Genomic DNA, 17,836 nt, shown 5'->3' on the forward strand with positions numbered 1-17,836 from the left:
GCATGGGTTCCTTCCAAAATCTTTTCTACTTTTTGACATGAATGGTCGTGTATTAGAAGTTGCTTTTTTTTTTTTTTTTTTTTTAAATCATTTCAAGAATCTTGTCGTGAAGGTATAAACCTTAATACAGATGCCTAACTAGCTTTCTAAGTGTAGTGTTAACAGGGTGAAAGACATTATGAGCTACACCAAACACTACAGACAAAAGAGATACATCATCATCTGCCATATTTTCCCTTGTGACAGCAGGATCTCTTTTCAGATCATATTCTCCACTCCTTGTCCGCTGCAATCTAAACGTTCAAAGCAATGAATGAGGTACCACAGGATTGCTTTTCAGAATTTTCTAGTCCAACAGTATACACGTGACTGAAAAAACATTGATCTGGTATTTTGTGAAAGCATTTTCTTAATTTCACCTTTTAGGCCAGGCTGAACACCTCAGAGCACTCTCCTCCATTTCCTTCAAACATTTCTGAATTTAACAGATTCCTTTCAATCATCTCTCAGCCAAGCTACACAAATGCTTGTCTTTTATTCTGCTCTCACATGTTAAAATTTTGTAGTTCTATTTTATTTGTAAAACATTACCAAAACGATAAATGCTGACTTAAGGCGGGCTTGACACAGTGCCTTTAAAAATATCACAAGAAATTGCATTGACTTCTTATGATCCTTAATTGCTCTGCAAATGGTGCTTGGCTGCATCATCTCTGTGCACTGATTTTCTAGTTTGCACCACCTGCTGACCGTGTTTAGGAACCACATTTTTGACCCAAACACAAACACCCGACAATAAAAATGAACTCCTAACTTGGAAATATTAAACCAAGGACTCAAACTCATTTTTGTACGCATTTACAGTAGCCAGCTGCCTGAGCAAACAGAAGCATACAAAATCAGACAGCATTTAGATATGCAATGCAATCCTTTACCTTTCTCTGTCTTATTATGTCTTCTTTAGTATTTCTTCTTCTAGGAGATTTCTAAAAATCCTGTGCAACAACCCATTTCTGAAATCCGCACGCTTCACTTACCAATTGTTTTCCCCAGAGAAGATAAATAATCCTCTGAAAACCTACAAAGAAGAAAAATCAAGTAACATCTTTGTATTTCCTTTTTTATGTTTTTCATACATATTGACTTCCTCCGATATTCATCTAAAACAGCATATCCGTATTCCCAATTGCTCTCCTTCGGGTGGCAAGCACTCATACGAAGGCCACAAAATTAGTAATACCTGGACTACACATTACTATTGCTATTAAATATTCTTATTATTAGCACTGAAGACAATCCAAGCTTCAATATCATCAAAATGTAGCAAGTGGAAATGGGCAGCCATATGAGTTTTATGATTAATACTAACAATTTAAGGGTGAAAGTTATGCCAGAAAAATCTGCAGATGCTGCCAAGCCTGACTAACGTTACAACTATTTAAAATAATTGTTGATGAATCAGGTCTGGCAAGGCTGCAGGGGCAAAAAGGGTGAATTTGGTTACTATGGTTGTTATCAAATCACTTCTGCTTTGACTGCAAAAGCACTGCTCTACAATGAGCAGCATTCATCTGTTTCTTCCAGCCCTGACTGAAAAGTCACCTGTTCTCTCATGCCTTTATCTGTCTTTCTTTTTAGTGCCCTGTAGTTTTGCATACTGTTTTCCCAGGAAACTTACACATTCAGGGGAAAAAAAGGAACACATTTATTTTTATACGACCTACAAGTAGTGGTATCACCACACAGATGTTGTCAAAACACAACAAACACTGAATTCCCTTCCTTCAAAAGAAAGGCGTTCTAGGCCTTGGGGGGGGATCCCGAACCTTCGCCCTTCGAAAGACAACGTCGTCAACAAAATACATTGAAATGGCATGCTAAGCTTCTGAAAATGAAAAATACAGTCTGAGGGTTTTCCAGACTTCTTCTCCGTAAAAATCAAGTACAATTGCTGAGTGCCTTTCCAGTTCTGTGGAACATCCGGCATTTTTCCCTTTTTTTCAGCAAAAGCTCTTTGGGATTTTTTGATTTTTTATTTTTCTGTATTGCTGAAAAAGAGTAAGTCAGGCCTGCAGCAGGCTAAATTACAGAATTCCCAGCCAGAGGTTTGTCTATAATGTTGAAATTGAAATAGTTAAGAATGTGCCAACGCATAAAAATGCGTGTACTACAGGAAGAAAGTTAAATGGAAGAACACGTGTATCATACACAAGGAACTGATCATCATTTCAAAGTACTACAAAAGGATTACATCCCTAAACACTGTCCTAGCACCAATGTGACGCCACTCTTTAGTGACCTGAGAGCTAGCAAGCACAGAACCTTCTGCCATGTGCACCAAAGCATGAAACTGCCTTTTAAAATTACATGCAGAGATGCCAATGAGCCCATCATATCACGCAACGGAAGTCAATATACAATGCAATCAAGTTTTGGCCTTCCTCGCTGGCAGTATATTCTGCTGGCAGCAGAAGCTGCAGCAGAAGCACTGTCTACTCTGAAGAACAGAAAGGCACAGGCAAAATGATGAAAGACCAGAGAAAAGCAAGAAAAATGATGATGAAATACTTGACAAATATTTGGATATATTTTCCTTAAGAAGGTAATGCAGAGGTAAGAGAGAGGCTGGTCATGGTGACAAACTTTAAACATAAAAATAGTCGTTGTTGGAAAGGCCAGTCGTGTTTCAAATCAATCAAGCCTTCAGCAAAGAGATTTAGGATGCGGCTCCATGTCAGCGAGGGTGGACTGCTCTGGGAGGGCCAGGGAGGCGGTACCCGAGCGTGACACGAAGGCACACAGGGCAGGGGCCTTGCCAGCCAGGGCTCAGACCCACACTAACAGAGCAAGGCAAGCAGCAGAGACGTGGATGCAGTAGCCAGGCTCAGTCACAAGTCCGGATCATCAGGCAAAGTCACGGTGATGGGGAAGGTCCAAGGTCAAGCCAGGAACGCAAGTCAGTAAACCAGGAGCAGGGCCAGTGTCACAGTCCAGGGATGGCAAGGCAGGTCCATAGTGACAGGCAGGTCCGAGGTCAAACCGGGAAGTCAATCAGGAGGTCAGGGTCAGACCAACAGGGTCCATGGCCAGGTGTGGTTACGATGGAGCTGGAGGTGGATACTCCTACAGCTTGGGCAGTGACTGAAGGCCTACGCCAGACCTTAAGCGGAGCTCCTGGGTGATGGTTGTAGGTGGAGGTCCCAGGTGAGGCTGGTCAGGGCCATTAAGGACTATTAGTGCACTCAGTGCCCTGATATTGGATCCCTTCCAGCCCTCCACTTCTAAATTTTCAACAGTCATGGTTAAAGGGTGTTGTTATTCAGCACAATGTTCATCCAAGAAAAGAACTACAGAGACCATTTATTTCACTAGCACCCTCCTTGTAAGCAGAACCCAAAATGTCGCAACCCAAGACTTCAAAGCAGAATTCCACATGGAAGTTCATTACCTTCTTTCATAGGTAGAAGTAAGCACGGTTCCATCGGGTCCCTTAGGAATGATCCCAACCCAGAGCTGGTGTTTATCGATAACATGAGGATTCTCCAAGCAAACCGGAAAAGGGCTAAAGAAACACAAAAGTAAGATCCCAGTCATACTCATGATATGATTCCCTACTGGCTACCAGTCCAGAACACTCCAACATCCCGAGATAAAACCTAAAATCACGAGAGCAGATTGTGCATTTTCGGTAATGGTACCGTTTACACACCTAGGTACTTACATCTGCATTTCCATTGTAAATGATGAGAGGGGGGAGAGAGTCCCACTAGTAAGGATAATTGTCCTGACTCCCTGTCGAACAAGCTCATGCATGCTGTATCCAGGGCTGAAACACCAATAGCTTAAGGTCTTTCCTGTAGCAAATAAAGAGAAAAACACTAAGAAGCCAGTCTGTAAGTGGGAAAATTAGAATATGACTAGCATATAGCACATGGTATTGGAACTTCTGAAAGTAAAATGGCCAGCATCTGAAGCTAAAATTCCAGATGTATGGTATGTTCTGCTTTGGTCCTTCCCAGATTTAATTACTACGCCCATTCAAAAAATAGTTTAAAAGCTCATTGCTCCCTCATACCTTAAGTAGACTATACTTTTAGTCAAAAGTTGGCTATAGAAAAGACAGAGCATCAGATCTTTTTGTTGGCAAGCAACGGGCAGATTGAGCAGATAAAACTACTCAGTGTCCACCCACTGATTCATTTCCTGCTGTTGAGGACAATTGGAAGGGGAAGCATGGTAGAAGACCCGCAGAATACTGGGATGAAGGACAAACAACTGAAGTTACTAAAAAAAAAAATCTCCACCCCTGCTCTTGCTTGAAAAGAGAAGAACCCCTTCTCCATCAGGAATTTCCAATGGCCATAAACCTTTCACCTAAACTTTCCATTTTCCCACAATCAACTGCCAAACCTTTCAACTTCTGCTCAGATCTCTTGTGGAATGTGGATATACAACGGGCATGACACTGAAAATCTGGCACACTGTAAATTCTCAACAGAAAGGGTATAAAGAAAAGCGGATAAATCACACTAGTCAGTTCCTTCGTTGCTCAGCTTCTAGTTGTACCATCGGTGGTCTTGCTGAAAACTTAACATCAACTTTTCAGAGACAGCCGAAGGAAGAGGGGAATGAAACAATCATCTACGTCAAGAACAAGAGCGGCCAGATGAAACACTAGCTTTTGTTTCTGATGCTGTTTTGCCTGATTAGCTTCGGTAAAAAAAAAATAAACTAGCATCCATATATCATGCGCACATCTTTTAAACGTACACGCTTCATTCAAAGACTGTATTTCCAAAAAGGAGCTGACAGTTTCAGGAAATCCCCAGTAATGTGCGCCTAGTGAGTCACTGCTTAGGACTACAAGAGAACATTTATTTTAAGCTAAAGTTTTATCCTCCATCTCATTTGGGCAAATCCATCCAGACGATGTCTAGAGTCTAGAAGAATCACATTCCAAAATTTAGCAGAGTTCTGTATCTCTAATTCACACAAAGAACTGGTGCAAATTACAGTTGGGATCTGTACATGGACAGGCCAGTAAGTATCTACAGACAAGAGCAAAGTCACTTATGTCAGGAGCCTAAGAAATTCCAGCATAAAAGCAAACTGTGCTGATACGGGATGGCCTAGGGGAGAACAGCACCAACCACTCACGTTTGCCTCGCCAATGCTCACTCTGAAATACATTTCTCCATAACCCTGCAGGACGACTGCCAGGCACCAGTTGCCCAGGTCTTGGAGAAGCTGGGATTGTAGGACATTTTTAGCCTGGTGTTCTGCAATTCTGTCTTTAAGCTTAACAATATTAAATCCATTCTAAAGGTCCCATTCACCAGCAGGAACTGTTGGATGTTACACAAAGTAGAGCTCTGCAGCAGCTTTCTCCATTCCTGGTACAAGGACAGCTAATCCACGGAGAAACGGTTTGCCAATAGTTTACAACATGGTGACTTAGAGCAAACCAAGAAGAAGAGCGTTTTATCTTAACGTAAAACTCCAACGGTTCAATATTGCATTCCTAAGTGACATCTGTGCACAGAACAGGTAGCTAGGGCAGCAATCTCATCCACTGTCCCAAGCTATGCCACTTCTCCTCACCAATTACAGTTTGTAGAGAATTACGCTTGAGTGAATAATTTCCACAAAATCCTTTGAAAACAGCTGTTCTTAAAAGGTTGCCTTACTTCTGCACAATCTGCTATACCGCTACAGAAGACTCGGGGATTTGATCAGTCTTGTCTGGCCTCTGCTAGGTTTGCACATAGCGCAACTCTCAACAAATTGCTAGTCTGTTGCACAGGTACTTGCAAATACTGGTCTTACTTGAAAAGCGAATATATCAGTATGTGTCTACTAAATCGCAGGAGAATTCTGGGACTGCCTTGTATTGGTTTTGAGAATATATCCTCCAAATTATGCAATAAACCTAAAGTGTTTCTAGTGGCCTTTTCCTGCACAAATATTTAAAAAAATCTACTTAGAATTATTCCTATTAACTTCAAATTCCAATTGAGCAACATCTCAGGAAAACAATATTTGCAGATTACCAAACAGCACGCTTCTGTCCAGGAACAGAACAGAACTTACTTTGTGGAAACACTTAAGGGGACATTATGTGCAAAACCACTAAATTCGTGGAAACTCATTCTTTGAAAAATGTTACTTTTGTCCTTAAGAAAAGGACTTCTGTGAAACAAATACTTACATTCTCAAGAGCATTTAACTGAGTAATTAAGTAGATAGTTATGAGGCAAGGTATTTACAAAGATCCTTGGAGAATATTCTATTAAGAAGGCTTAGGTAGAGGGATCTGCAGCTGTCTTCTCTAATCAGAAAATGTTTTGTTTTCCACCTAACTATATTTACTAAAAAATAAATAAAAATATCAGAAAGAATGAATATTGTGTTCCAACAAATCCAAGCTCGCTGCTGCTTTGTAGGAGCCTTAGGATAAGCCTTTGATTCAGAAGCCAAGTTTCTTTTCTTCTAAATACATTGTTTTGAAGCATGGTTATATTGAGGTAGTTCCAGACACCAAATTCCGCAGAGCGTAAGGAACAAAATAGGTGGGAGGAGAGAGACAAGGAGAGGGAGAAATCTCAGCTGAACAAGGACTGAAAAGTACAGTTGAGGCTGAAACTAATCAGGAAGTGACAACGTGCCCTGAAGAACTTTGGAAGTTGCTTAAAAAAGGTCGTATCTCAGAGAAGGTAACAGGGCCCTGAGGCTGTTACCTGCCATGGCATTTTCTGGCTAATAATTCACATTCTGAAGCATTATTTCTCTGGCACATCACATGAACCTTCACTATAGAGCTTCAAAATGAGCCCATCAATTACAACTCCTCCACTCTGTATGAGTAATTTCAACAGAGATTAAGAACTTTCATGGAATTTACTCTTATAATGCCTTTGGCACACGTTTTCAGTAGCATATCTATATACGGATCTCCTTCCTGTCAAAGGCTATTACAGCCCTAGCAACACTAATTTTGTGTTTAACACAACACAGTTCGTTATACAGAGAAATATAGCTGATACAAGGATAACAGAACATTTCTTAAACCTCACCCTCAGTCCTGAAGGAGGATTTCCCATTCTTGGGCTGGTCGAAGATTTTCTCTACACCAATACAAGCAACCATTCCATAACGGAGATGATTTTCCTTTCACTGGAATAACTGCACTAGAAGAACTCCAGCCGTGCACAAAGCAGCGCTGGTACAAGAATGTTTTATATTGCGATTGCTTACGTCGCCTCCCCTTTAGAAGCGACTAGTGAAAAAGTGAAAAGCACCTCCTCGACTCATCATATCCACAGTGGAGCTGGCCTTGGAATCATAAAACTGCAAAGGAACACCCTCAAACAATCCTAGAATTCTTCAAACTCAAAGTTCCAAAGCCTCTACCCTGTTCTAGAGAAAGAGAGCTCTGGGGCAACACCAATGCTCCAAGTCTCTTCATCTTACAGAAGACGCCAAAAAAACCCTACAACCAAACCACACACTCGTTCTCTGCTAACTGAATGGAGGGGGGGAAAGGAAAAAAAAAAAACCAAACCACTTTCCCAATCCCACATCTACTGATGGTTTTAACTTGGACCATGGCAACAAGGCATGCTAATCACGCACTAAAGGCTTTCCAGCTCTATGAGGAACACTACTGTGCCATTGGGGTTTAAAAAATTCTTTACATATAGACAGATCCGGAGCATGCCCTCATGGAGTTATTCTGTTCAGCCCTTTATTCCTCAGAGGCATTTTTTAACATTTAAGATAACATAGGTGGTGTTTCACTGAAAATCCTACAGTGACATTCCAAAATTTGCCAGAGGACTCCCTGTTCACAAACGTGAAGCAAGGCAGATTGGGGTGTCTTCAATCGTTTTCTCTTATTTGAATCAGAAAGGAGCCGTTGAGTAGTTTTCAATCCAGCTTTTGCCTGAGCCACCCCAAGACCGAGTCCTGTACCTTGTTTTTTTGCAGATGATGAATTCCAGAGATCTGTCCTTTGTTTCTTCTTCTGATTACCGTTATCCAGATGAATATGTACCTGAAGGAAAAAAACAGAAACATTCCTAGAGATGGCTACAGAAATGTGCTTGCACTTCATCCCTCAAAAAAGCTAGCCCATAATAAGGGTAGTTAACGTAATTAGTGTCACTTTTATAGTGTTAGGAAGGTCGGATTATTTCCTGTCTGTCTTTTCTATTTTGTTTCCAGTCTTTCATACTGTATCTAACAAGGAGCAAAGAAGTATATCACCATTTAACCAGCCATTTTGAGTCAGTTTATGGCAGCAGCTTTTCATGGGCTGCCCTGAGCAGAGACAAAGAACCCAATTATTTGGGTATTGTCCACCAGAATAAAACACAGACTAGGAAAAAAAAAAAAATTATTGTGTTAGAAATACTCGCCTCATTTGGCAAAAAAACAGTATCAAGTCTTAAACGTAATATGAAAGTTACCTTTTATCTAATAAAAGATCTGCTCCTAGAATTCATTATAGCATCACAGCCCATAGGTCCCAAACTCTAAATAAATTATAAGGACGTCGCAGGACAGGGGGGAGGTTCAGTGGCTCTACTGTACTTGCTTGGTGACAGGCTAAACTAAAGTCAAGAGAACAGATTACTGGAAGAACGCGTCAATTCTTGCACAATATGCAATATCAACGTTTTCAATAATTCACATTTGCTCCGCTTTCCTAATTTCATTGTAGAGTTCTTCAAAAATCACTGTGTAGCTCCCCTTTTTCCTTGGAACTTAAGCTAACCACAGTTCCTTTGGCCTTTTGGTTTTTTTTCTGAAAGAACTTATCTTCCCTGTAATCAACATCATCATTTGCTACACTATCCACATCCTTCCGAGTCTTGGCTTCACTAAGTACAGACATTAAACGCCAGCGAGGAAAAATGTAGAACACAAAGCATCCCATACCTTATAATATTTAGATATCGACTGGTGTGGCATGAAACCTGTTGTGCCTTCTGGAGGATCGATGTTGAATACTGTCTGGAAAATGGATGTAAACAAGTGAAAAGATTTAACAACCGTTTCCAGCAAAATCCCTAATGTGTCTTTGCACTGAGAAGTATCTCCACAAAAGTTACTGCTGTGATAATCTTAAATACATCTCCTTGCTCCTGTTATTAAATAAAGAGAATCTTGAATAAATACACTTTTTACAGGCAATTCCCAATAACCGCATAGCTTTCTCATTGCTCCAAAAAATGCAAGCCAATATCTAAATATACTCAAACTATACAAATGTCAGTATTATTATTCACACTGTTCGTGACTTCTGGCTGTGGATAAATATAAAACACATTTCATGTTCATGAGATCAGAGTCACATCTGTGCGAAAAAGAACTTTTTGAATTCCCTTAGTTTCAAATTTCAGCCCTAATGCTCTACATTAATAATACCCTGCTTAGGAAAAAACTCAAGTTGTAATCGTATCTAGTTGTCCATATATTAAATGAAAAGCTTCTATCAACTCTTCTGCACAGAGTTATGCTTCTTCCCCTTTCCTGTACGTGATGTCTTATGACTAAGGGTGATGCCCTTTCAAACATATGGCATTCCAGTGCAACTTCAATAAAACCAGCTGTGGTTCTCAAATATTTATAACTTCTGTTAATTTTTCTAAACAAAATTTCTTCAGACATTTAAAAGGAATTATCCAAGCTCATAAGAATATCTGCTAGTTGCAACAAGATGTTCTCCATCAGGCGAAAAAAAAAAAGTATAATTCCTGGAAATATTGACTTCTGAAAAGTAGCCAAAAATAGGGTGTACAAAAAAGATTTTAGTAAGTGTTCTTCTAAAAGGAAGAAAAAAAATTATTAATAAAAACAAGCTGGTTATAAACTAAGTCTTAAAGACAAGGCTCTGTCACAAGAAAGCACTGCGTTTAACCAACAAGGACTTTGCGACCTAGTCCTACTTAAAAATATCTCAAGATAACAAACCTTCACGTGGCAGATGATTTGCAATAACTGTTCACACGCATGACCTCAGCAGCAGCAAAGACTGCTCTTCCAATTCAAATCACCTTTCATCTATCCACAGGCTAAGAAAGCACACACAGACCATCATCCCCGGTCCTGCAGCACGCACTAATCCGGGGGCTCCAGTCACTGGGGTCAGGAGACCCGGCTTCTGCTTCTGAAGCTTCTCAGCTTCGAAACTCTGGGAAACTAATTTAAATTAAGCATACCTCACCTTCCCCACAGAACAGCGACGCTCACCTGCCAGTACAAAGCATTTTGTTATCAGTGTACACAAATTGCCGCTACTGTATCAGAACAGACATCCAGGTTATGTTGAACCACTGCCACAAAAATGAAATACTGCAGATGCCACTGCGAATACACCTCACAAACATCCACGCGTTCGATGAGTTCAGTATTGCAAACCTACCGGGACCGTTCAAAACACAGCTAGATAATTTGTCTTGATCATGCAGGTCTGCAAAGTTTGATACATTTCTTCATTTTTAGTTTTACACAGGATGTTAACCTGTGGTGTCTCTTTGGACACCTATGCTGCTCTCCCCCCGCATACCAGGCGCAACGTGACTTCATACACTGCTACTAGACAAAGTAAGCACAGAAAGTCTGAAGAAAAATGAATCATCTATAGGAATTACTGGGTTAACTTGAGCTGACTGTTCTCCTACAAGCATCTAATAATGTCTTTTAGGAAAATTTTAAATTATAAAGATTATCCTTTGCTATTAAATTCCAGTTCTAGAAGAGGATTCACAATTAAGCTAAGACAGCAAGTAAGTTCTTAGGCGAAAAGCAACGATACTGAACAATTCACACTTCCTCTTTGTAAGATTTTCTAGCAAGCAGCAGGAAGACAACCCGAATGTGGTCAGTAGATTTTGGTACGTATGACAAAACAGACCTGAGCCGTGTCATTCAAAACAAATAAATAAAATCCAAGACTCAGGATAGAACTTTTAGAGAACCTGGCTAAATTCAAATCTAGATGATTTAATCCCTCCTAGTTTACTTAAAAGGGATACTAAAACCTATAAACAGTAATCATCTCAGGTAAAGGGAAATGTAAGTGGGAATGTCATAAATCCTGCAGCAAAAAGGGGAAACTGAAGTCCATAGTCGGTGCCGCACCCAGACAGAAAAGAATTTCATTACAAATCTTCTAACAAGTGTTCTGGAAATAATCAAGAATACTGAGGAAGGAAAAAAGAGTTCATTTGCTGCTGCCAAATGCAGAGCCAGACACAGAAGCAATTCACTTTTCAGATTAAATAAATTGCTGTGTTCTTCCTCATTTTTGCTCTTACATAGACTTTACTCTCCTCCTGCCTGCGTTTCCATTATTTTATCACCTTTTTTGACACTCCTGTTGCAAGTGTACAACAGGGAGAGGACTGACAGCACCATATGGATACCCACAAGTGTGACATTCGGTTCCAGTGACACTAAAAAGACTTTTGTTTTACAGATCCCTTAATTTAATAATTAAATGAAAAAAAATACAGTTAAATTATCTTTTGTTTGCTTTTTTTCCTTACCCTGTCCTGTTATTTCATGAGAAGGTCTCATATTCCCAAACATTGCTGCTAGAAAGTAAACAGCTCAACAACCCAGCTCCACCTGGTGGAGGCTGAACTCAGACAAATTTCAATCAAGCATCTCCAAAAAGGGACATCAAAGCTGTAAAAGAACAACCTGGGCAAAAATCAAAGTAGAGCATCCCATTAGGCAGCAGCTCTCTCCTCAAAAAGCCATAGACTTGTGTCACTGCACAAGTGTACGCACAATCAAGAATAAAATGGATCCAATGGCTTTCCACATTTTTTAAACCAACTCTTCTATCCTTCAGACGTATATAGAAGCAGCGTTAATTATTTACCTGGATAATATCTGAAAGCTTATGCAATCCAGATGTATTGACAAATATCCCAGTACCTAGAGAGAATAACACACGATTACGTCTACAACACAAATATACATCCATTTGTATACACCCATACCTTATGCGAACAGCACAACACTCTAAATATGACTTGAAAATATTATCTGAAACAAATAAATTATTTCAAGTTTTTCATCGTTATTCAAGACGGAAGGAGAAAGGTAAAACTGGCGTTCCAAAGGAAGTTTCGTGTCTCTGACGCATTGGGAAGCTGTCATCTGAGACAAACACGTGAATTGCTTAATGCTCCTCTACATTAAAAATTGGAAAGGAGACAATTAAAGCAGAGATAAGCATGCTTAAACTGTTTCGTTACTTTTTCAAAAGCTCACATGACTAATATTAGTCTCATGAAAAAAAGAATGGAGAACTGACTACCCCGTTACGCCAAGAGACAAAACAAAGCTTTGCTATAGCTATAAATAGCCCTTTCCAGTCACCTCCAAGCTTCCCGTGTGCTTCCAACAGGGACTGCAGAGGAGCAGTTAAAAGATCATATGAAATACACTGATGATGAGAATTTGAGCACAGAAATGATAAACAGATCCAGACTGCAAACAGCTAAAAGGAAAAAGATGCTGGGAGGGAAAAAAAAAAAAAAAAAAAAGAAGGATTGATGCATTCTCAAAGGACGCACTTGCAGAACGGACAGTCTATTCCAGTCTCCATGGAGTGGGCACGCTCTCCTCAATGCTTTTACTGAAGAGTCTGCTAGTAAGAACTAAATCATTTTCTTAGCACATGTAGAAGTTGGAGATTTTTCTTTGCAGGAGGGCAAATTAAGAACAAGATGCTGATAGACACTAGAACAGAAGCTTGCTAAATCAAGAAAAAAAAAAATGACGTTACGCGATTCTCAACATTCCTGTTTTCGTAACTCCATGACCAGGGAAGAACTCAAGACACTAAAAGCGCCATCAGCTAAATATCAACAAGCTCTACCCCACGGTCCTTTGGTTTTGGAGAAAAATAGCATTGTGTGCAAAAATCCTCCACGTATACACATGTATGTACACACGTATGTTGGTACACGCTCAGGTTTTGACACAAAGCAGTTCTTAAAACCAGTTCTGTTTCATGAACAGACATAAAACATGTTTCCCCGCAGAGGACCTCGCAGCAAGTCTTAATAAAAAGACACAGGTCCTCGGGGTCAGATTTTAGCTTTTAAATGCTTTATAATTTAAATCTAAACAACAAAGCCATTTTCCTCCTCTCCCCGAACAATGCAAACTTCCAATTCCTTATATTACAGAAAAACGTCCGAGTGAAAGAACTAACAAATTTACACTTACGGCCTGAAAGAAACTGTAAAATCTGCTCTAGCGACTCCAAGAGTGAGGATTTGGTCTGGAATGTTATTTGGGCCTCTGCAAACAGATCAAAGATGTAGCTGCAATTTACAAAGAAAAAGCACAAATGGGTAAACACTGTAAATAATCACACAGACACAGTTACTGTTACTCTTTTATAAACAACAACAATATCCCCATCTAGTAGCAAAACATGTTCTTGTCTCCATGAGAAAGCAAAATTTACAGGAATAAGAATAAGTATTTGGTTATAAAGACAGCAGACAATATTGACATGACAGAAAGCATACTGGCCACATCCTTCACATTTTCCATGATTTCTCTACAATATACAATACGTATTAATTTAGAAACAGATTTGCATGCAATTTCCATGATTTTTTTTTACAACGTTCAATACGCATTAGTTTAGGAATAGACGTACAGAGCTCTGAGGTACCTCAAACCACATCACTGCAGCACTAGTACCTCTGTTTAAATCACGACATCAACACTGGAAGAAGCACAGTGTGGGGCTTCCTCCGGTTCAGAGCACCTGATAAGCATACACACAGCATCGGATTTCCCACTCTTGAAACACTTCAAAAGGGAGTTCCACCAGAAATAACGATTACTACAGAAAGGGGATTTAAGGAAACCCAAAGCCTTGCATAAATACTACACCCAGAAACTAGAATGGTAGTACCAATCCTAGCAGCCGCTACCAATCCTTAACTCTTAACATGCAAACTCTGTACGCTTAACATGCAAACCTATTAATGAGAAGAAAGGTACCTTCCGTCTTTGGTGACTCCACTATCATTCCCTGGCAGCTCCACTGCATCAATAGCACTTTCTAGCTGAAGAAGAATTTCTTTAAGAGAACCAAAAGGGAAAAAAGTTAGGGTTCACAGAAACTCACTTCTGGGACACACCTAAGCCTCTTTTTCAAACGTACTTTATTACGAAGGCTGTTACCAAAGACAGCAACCTAGCTGTTTTCTTGATTCTGTAAACAAATCAAGATGATCAAAACCAATTTCCTAGATATCATCTCTAAATATTCATATTCAACTTTAAGAACTCCTATGGCCTCAATTCTTAGATGAAGCCTATGATGCTCTTAGAAAATACAGTTGTCAGCTAAATGTTAATCTTTGCTCTATAGACGGGGAAAGTTGTTCTTGGAAATGCTTTGTAAACATGAGACTTCTCGAGCTCTTGCTATTAACTTTCTGAAGCATCATGTTCTTACAGCAGAATGATGCAACTAATGCATTTCCAGCACACTGACAAGATTAGATAACAAGGGAGCTTCTAGCAAAGAAGGAAGCAACGCATTCATCTGCCAAAGCTCTCATCTTCTTGGAAAAATGCTGTAACTAAACATTCCACAAAATTCTCTGAAAAAAAGAGACAACTTAAACTTCCACAAATTTCTCAGTGATGCGTAATCTCCACAGAAACGCTACACGAACCTGATTTATAGTTGTGAATCTTTTGAAACTGTTTCAACCACCATTTTCAACACCACCAAAAAAAAACCAAAACCAAACCCAGCCTTACTCTTTATCTTTGCTATATCTTCAAGTTCCATGTTCAGTCCTGTTAAAGAAAGGAAAGATTTCAAAGAGGATGTTTCATGGCTGTTTCATTCCTACTTTCTTTATGCCATTTCAGAAATTATGGATATGAAGGCTAGAAGTTGGAAAGATGGAAAGACATCTTCTGTCTTCCACTCACTCTTCTCTTCCATGACCCCTCACGTCACACTGATTTCGCCACATCTTTCATGTTTCTCTGGCAGCGATTGCTAATTAATGATAATTTATCTATTAATGAGAGCAAATTTTCCAGAAGCTGTTCGGAAAAGTTATTTTCCTGTTCTTGCTCACAGCACCCTATAATCCCAGTGAAACTGGTTTGTGGTTCTCAACACACCTGAACTGGCCATCTCCATATTGAATTCAGCATTTATTTCATTTTGTTGAACTACTTTGGCTTGTTCTTCCAGGACGACATTTATAGCATCCATTGCCGAAGCCAAATCGTAGGGTGTCAGGTCAAAAGATGATGATTCCTCACACAACTTCTCCTAAAACATGAAGGAATGGAAGCATTATTTGCACTGCACAATATCATCTGTGAAATTGCCTGCGCAGATAGCAAAGTCCAGATGACCAGGCTTGATTTCATTTCTGATCTCCAGCTCAGGCCAGAAGACATTTTATAAACACACGAAGACTTTGACTATTACTGGGCATCCTTTTTTCTGAAATGTAGAACGGATTTTGCCTCTTCCACATTATCAATATCCTACCGCTCCCAACTAATAGCAAAGCACTGTCAGCATTAAGATCCCTTTTGTTTTCGATAGGCGTCACCTCCTCAGCGTTCTTGGCATTGCTGCTAATAGATTTTTCTTGACATCCTTTTGTTTCTCCCACGCGGTTGCCAAATAGCTTGCTGTCTGATGACAAATTGTCCAAGTAGCAAATTTTTTAGTTAGAGAACCAGTTTGTCCTTCGAAAGAGGTACTCGCTGGTCCTTCTCGCACTCTTAGGAAATACTCATATCCCTATATTCGCTCATAGGAACACACAGTCCTTGCCCCTCACGGTCTTGCATTGAGAGAAGGGGGCATGGAGAAAGAAGGGAAGGAGGGCCATAAAAAAAAAAAAAAAAAAAAAAAAAAAAAAGCAGTAAACCACATATTATTCATACATAAAATTTGGGCCAAAATGTATGCCAGAACAAATATTCTTATAGAGGAGGAAGGAAACATAGTAACTTTCTATTAAAAAAAAAGCAATGGCTTGAACACTGACCAAACTGATAAGTTTGACAAAACTCTCTATCACCCTGAAAAATAAGTCCCATATTGTTTTGTCACAAACTTTTCATTCACAAAATCAATCACCTTCCCCGAGGAATGAAGAGAAACAGTAAGGACTAACCTACACAAAAATTGGACTGCAGTAGCTATGAAGAAATAAGGTATATAGAAAAAAAAAAATGTTGAACTCGCTGCATGTGTAAACAATCTAATCAGAAAGAAGTCCATTTTATTTCAGAGTAATTACTAAGTTTCCACATATTAACCTGGAACACAGTACCATGGGAGAACTATTGCAAAACGAGTAGTCCTAGAATAGCTGTTCCGGTTAACTTCTGCATGCAGGCATCAATTAATATTTTATAGACGCTACAAAGGGGAAAAAAAAGAAATAAAATCCAAACAACTATGACTGTATTTCCACCCATTTTTCAATGGAAAAAAACCTGCGTTCTGGTGAAAGGACTGCATACTGGACGCAACTCTGTGACTATCTCTAGTCAAACACAGCACGCGCTCCAGCGGCCTGTTTACTGAAAGAAGAACACGCAATCAGAAAATAAACTTTGCAGCTGTTTAGCAGAAATCCCACTGGGAAGTTGTTCACGTAGTAGAAAAAAAAAGGGACATATTTCAAATGTTCCTTTGCATTTCACTATTTAGGCTAAGAGCCAACTAAGAGCAAGATCTCATAATGCAGCACTTTCCCCCCCCCCGCCCCCGCTATGACAGAGGACTTGGAAATATTATTACAAGAGTCACATTTGCCATCTACTGTCCTTGGAGAGCTGATGCAACTGAGCTTCAAGCGTGGATCTGTCATGATTTCTTACGCCCTGGAAAAGAACTCCCCAAACAAGAAAATGAGTGCCATCATAAATTTGGAGATCCACCCTTCAGGAAGAAACTATCACCTTGTAGAAAATCCCAGTAGCATCAAAAGGACTGTTAATTAAACTACAACGTTTTAACTGTCACAGAAACCAGAAATATTCATGATAATGAACATCAACAACTGAAATAGCCGAGTACAGATTTTACAGACTGTTTGTAATAGGGCACGGGTCCGTTTTTCTCTTGGGATGAAGTTTGAAAAATGGCAGCAGACCAGAAACAACTTACCACGTTGTGAGCTTCGTCAAGTATTACTACAGTCCCCTTCAGGTCCAAGTTGTGCGCTCTCCGGCTCTGAAGACAAAGAAGAGAACGAGGGAATGGACAAAAAGGTCACAGAGAAATACAGAGAAACTGGCTCATGAGACAGATTTGGGGTTTCGTGTATATTGAATACTTTTTTTTTTTTTTTTTTTGAGAAAACAGCAAGTAATCGCTGTAGCTACCTAATATATAAACCACAGAACCATTTTCTCTGGAAATGAGGGTGATAAAATGCATCATGAAAAAGCTTATGGAGGTTACATCTTATGGTGTAATAAAGAAAAAAAACCAGCTGTACCATACTAGGATACACAACTTTATCAGCATTAGTTTCAGTCGCTGGTTTTGCCGATAGGGATCTGGGAGGAGTGGGGTGCGAAGCAGGGGGATTTGCCTTCTTTTTAAGAATTTATGCTTGTGTCATCTTTGCAAGAAGCAGATGCTCTGAAAACACCCCCAGTGCCAGATGAGGTAACTTCATTTCACAATGCTTCTTTGCTTCAGGTGCTCAGAGATTTTTTTTTAATTTTATTTTTTCATTTATTAAACATTTGGTCTTTTTGCCTTTTGTAGCAGTGGAATGTAATCTGGCTT

The 17,836-nt window shown here is 39.6% G+C and overlaps 1 protein-coding gene across 4 annotated transcripts in view; it reads right to left on the reverse strand.

Annotated features, from left to right (window-relative positions):
- Positions 1–17,836, reverse strand: part of RTEL1 (regulator of telomere elongation helicase 1) — a 51,407-nt gene that overhangs the window by 27,752 nt on the left and 5,819 nt on the right. For all 4 annotated transcript variants that reach the window (XM_087750147.1, XM_087750144.1, XM_087750146.1 and 1 more), the window contains 11 exons: positions 17,207–17,272; positions 15,190–15,343; positions 14,815–14,853; positions 14,044–14,122; positions 13,252–13,349; positions 11,894–11,949; positions 8,941–9,015; positions 7,972–8,053; positions 3,722–3,854; positions 3,449–3,562; positions 1,038–1,078 (listed from right to left, as the gene is read on the reverse strand). In XM_087750147.1, the coding sequence (XP_087606273.1) occupies positions 1,038–1,078; positions 3,449–3,562; positions 3,722–3,854; positions 7,972–8,053; positions 8,941–9,015; positions 11,894–11,949; positions 13,252–13,349; positions 14,044–14,122; positions 14,815–14,853; positions 15,190–15,343; positions 17,207–17,272 (937 nt within the window). The remainder of the gene's footprint in view (positions 1–1,037; positions 1,079–3,448; positions 3,563–3,721; positions 3,855–7,971; positions 8,054–8,940; positions 9,016–11,893; positions 11,950–13,251; positions 13,350–14,043; positions 14,123–14,814; positions 14,854–15,189; positions 15,344–17,206; positions 17,273–17,836) is intronic.

The sequence above is a fragment of the Nipponia nippon genome, unplaced genomic scaffold (genome assembly GCF_047370975.1).
Source record: "Nipponia nippon isolate SJK-2023a ecotype South Korea unplaced genomic scaffold, ASM4737097v1 scaffold_13, whole genome shotgun sequence".
Taxonomy (NCBI): Eukaryota; Metazoa; Chordata; class Aves; order Pelecaniformes; family Threskiornithidae; genus Nipponia; species Nipponia nippon.